The 1744-nt window shown below is 37.8% G+C and overlaps 1 protein-coding gene across 1 annotated transcript; it reads right to left on the minus strand.

The window, feature by feature from the left end:
* Positions 1 to 266: 266 nt before the first annotated feature.
* Positions 267 to 1190, minus strand: LOC308429056 (olfactory receptor 4C15-like; the record flags this gene model as incomplete). Its single annotated transcript, XM_080927702.1, has 1 exon — positions 267 to 1190. One exon carries the CDS (start codon positions 1188 to 1190, stop codon positions 267 to 269), a length of 924 nt encoding a protein of 307 aa, XP_080783828.1.
* Between the last annotated feature and the right edge of the window lie 554 nt (positions 1191 to 1744).

The raw sequence follows: 1744 nt of genomic DNA on the forward strand, positions 1-1744 counted from the left end.
GAGAGCACGGTTCCTAGAGAACTAAGGTTTATGGGTTGAAAAAAGTTGGCCTGGCTGCTAGTGTGGGAAAAAGGTTTTAAAGAAAGTGAAAGTATGAAATCTTAAGGTGGTACTTTCATTAAACTGATGTAACAGACCTGCCTTAGTAGTCCTGGAATCAGTAATGCACATTAAGAATCAATAATAGGTATGCATGCATACATAATATGATTCAATACAAATTTAGCAAATTTTCAAGCACTATATGTAAAATAATTTAATGTTTATCAGATATGAAACAATCTTCTCCACATTTTCATTATGGCATTCTTCATTTCATTATTCCTTAAAGTGTATACCATAGGATTTAGTAATGGTGTTAGTACATCAGCAAATATAAAAACATTTTTCTCAAATGAGAATGCAGATGTATTTCGTGCATATATTAGGATGCATGGGACAAAGAACAAAAGAACAACAATAATGTGGGATCCACAGGTGGAGAGAGATTTACGCTGCCCTTCAGAACTGTGTGCTCTTAGAGAGAACAAGATAACACAATAGGAAACAAGCAGTAAGGAGAAAATAATGATGCAGAAAGCCCCACTGTTGGCAAACACCAATATGACAAAAATATATGTATTGGTACAGGCTAGTTTTAGTAATGGGAATAAGTCACATATAAAATGCTCAATAACATTGGATCCACAGAAGGGCAGCTGCAAAATGAAGATAATTTGTATGATAGAATGCAAGAAGCCTCCTGCCCAAGCAACACCCACAAGGATGCCACAAAGCCTCTGGGTCATAATGGAAGAATAATGCAAGGGCTTGCAAATAGCCACATAGCGGTCATAGGCCATGGCTGACAGGACAATCACTTCGGCCCCTGTGAAGAAGTGGACAGCAAAGAGTTGTATCATGCAACATTCAAAGGAGATTGTTTTTATCTCATAGAAAAAGTCTACAATCATCTTGGGTGTGATTACAGAAGAAATGCATGCATCGAGGAAAGACAAAAAAGACAAAAAGAAGTACATGGGGGAGCCAAAAAGTGAAGGACTGCATATAATTGTTACCACAATTACTATATTGCCCCCAATAGTTGCAAGATAGACAAAGAAAAACAAAACAAATAGTATTTTCTCAACTTTTGGGTTTTGTGAAAGTCCCAGGAGTATGAACTCAGTGACAAAGCTCTGGTTTAGCATAATTCTAAAAACATATAAAGTAAACGTTGTTCATATAAACCTGCAATTATGAGAAAATTTTGGTTGATATATTTTAATATTGTCATCTACAAATGAAATAATGCAATAAATGCTTAATACTCAATTTTATTCTCTACAGGAAGTGTCAAAAATTAAGTACTGCTGGGTTTTGTGCTAAAGGTATAATGAAACATGTTAGGATCAAACAAAAAATTCTTAATCTGGAAATTTTGGAGACACAGGCCAAAGGATACAGAATCACTTCATAGATTGAAGAGGTGTAGGAAGCCGTTGGTGCCAATAGATGGCGCCAGCTTCCCGCCCATTATTCAGCCTACAAAAACCTTTTCCCTCGTGTTGCTTGGCAACCACATAAGTCATAGCCCAATCTCGGGGCACGTGAATGAGCTACAGGAGGATGCACCAATCGGGTAGCAACACAAGTCTCTTAGGCATATATAAGCAGTGCATTTCTCTCCGACATGGGAGATCGCACGTGGGAGATCGCATGTGGGAGAGAGACCAGATAAGAGAGATTGAAGGGAGATCGCACG

This window comes from Micromys minutus (assembly GCF_963924665.1).
Source record: "Micromys minutus genome assembly, chromosome: 13".
NCBI classification, from domain to species: domain Eukaryota; kingdom Metazoa; phylum Chordata; class Mammalia; order Rodentia; family Muridae; genus Micromys; species Micromys minutus.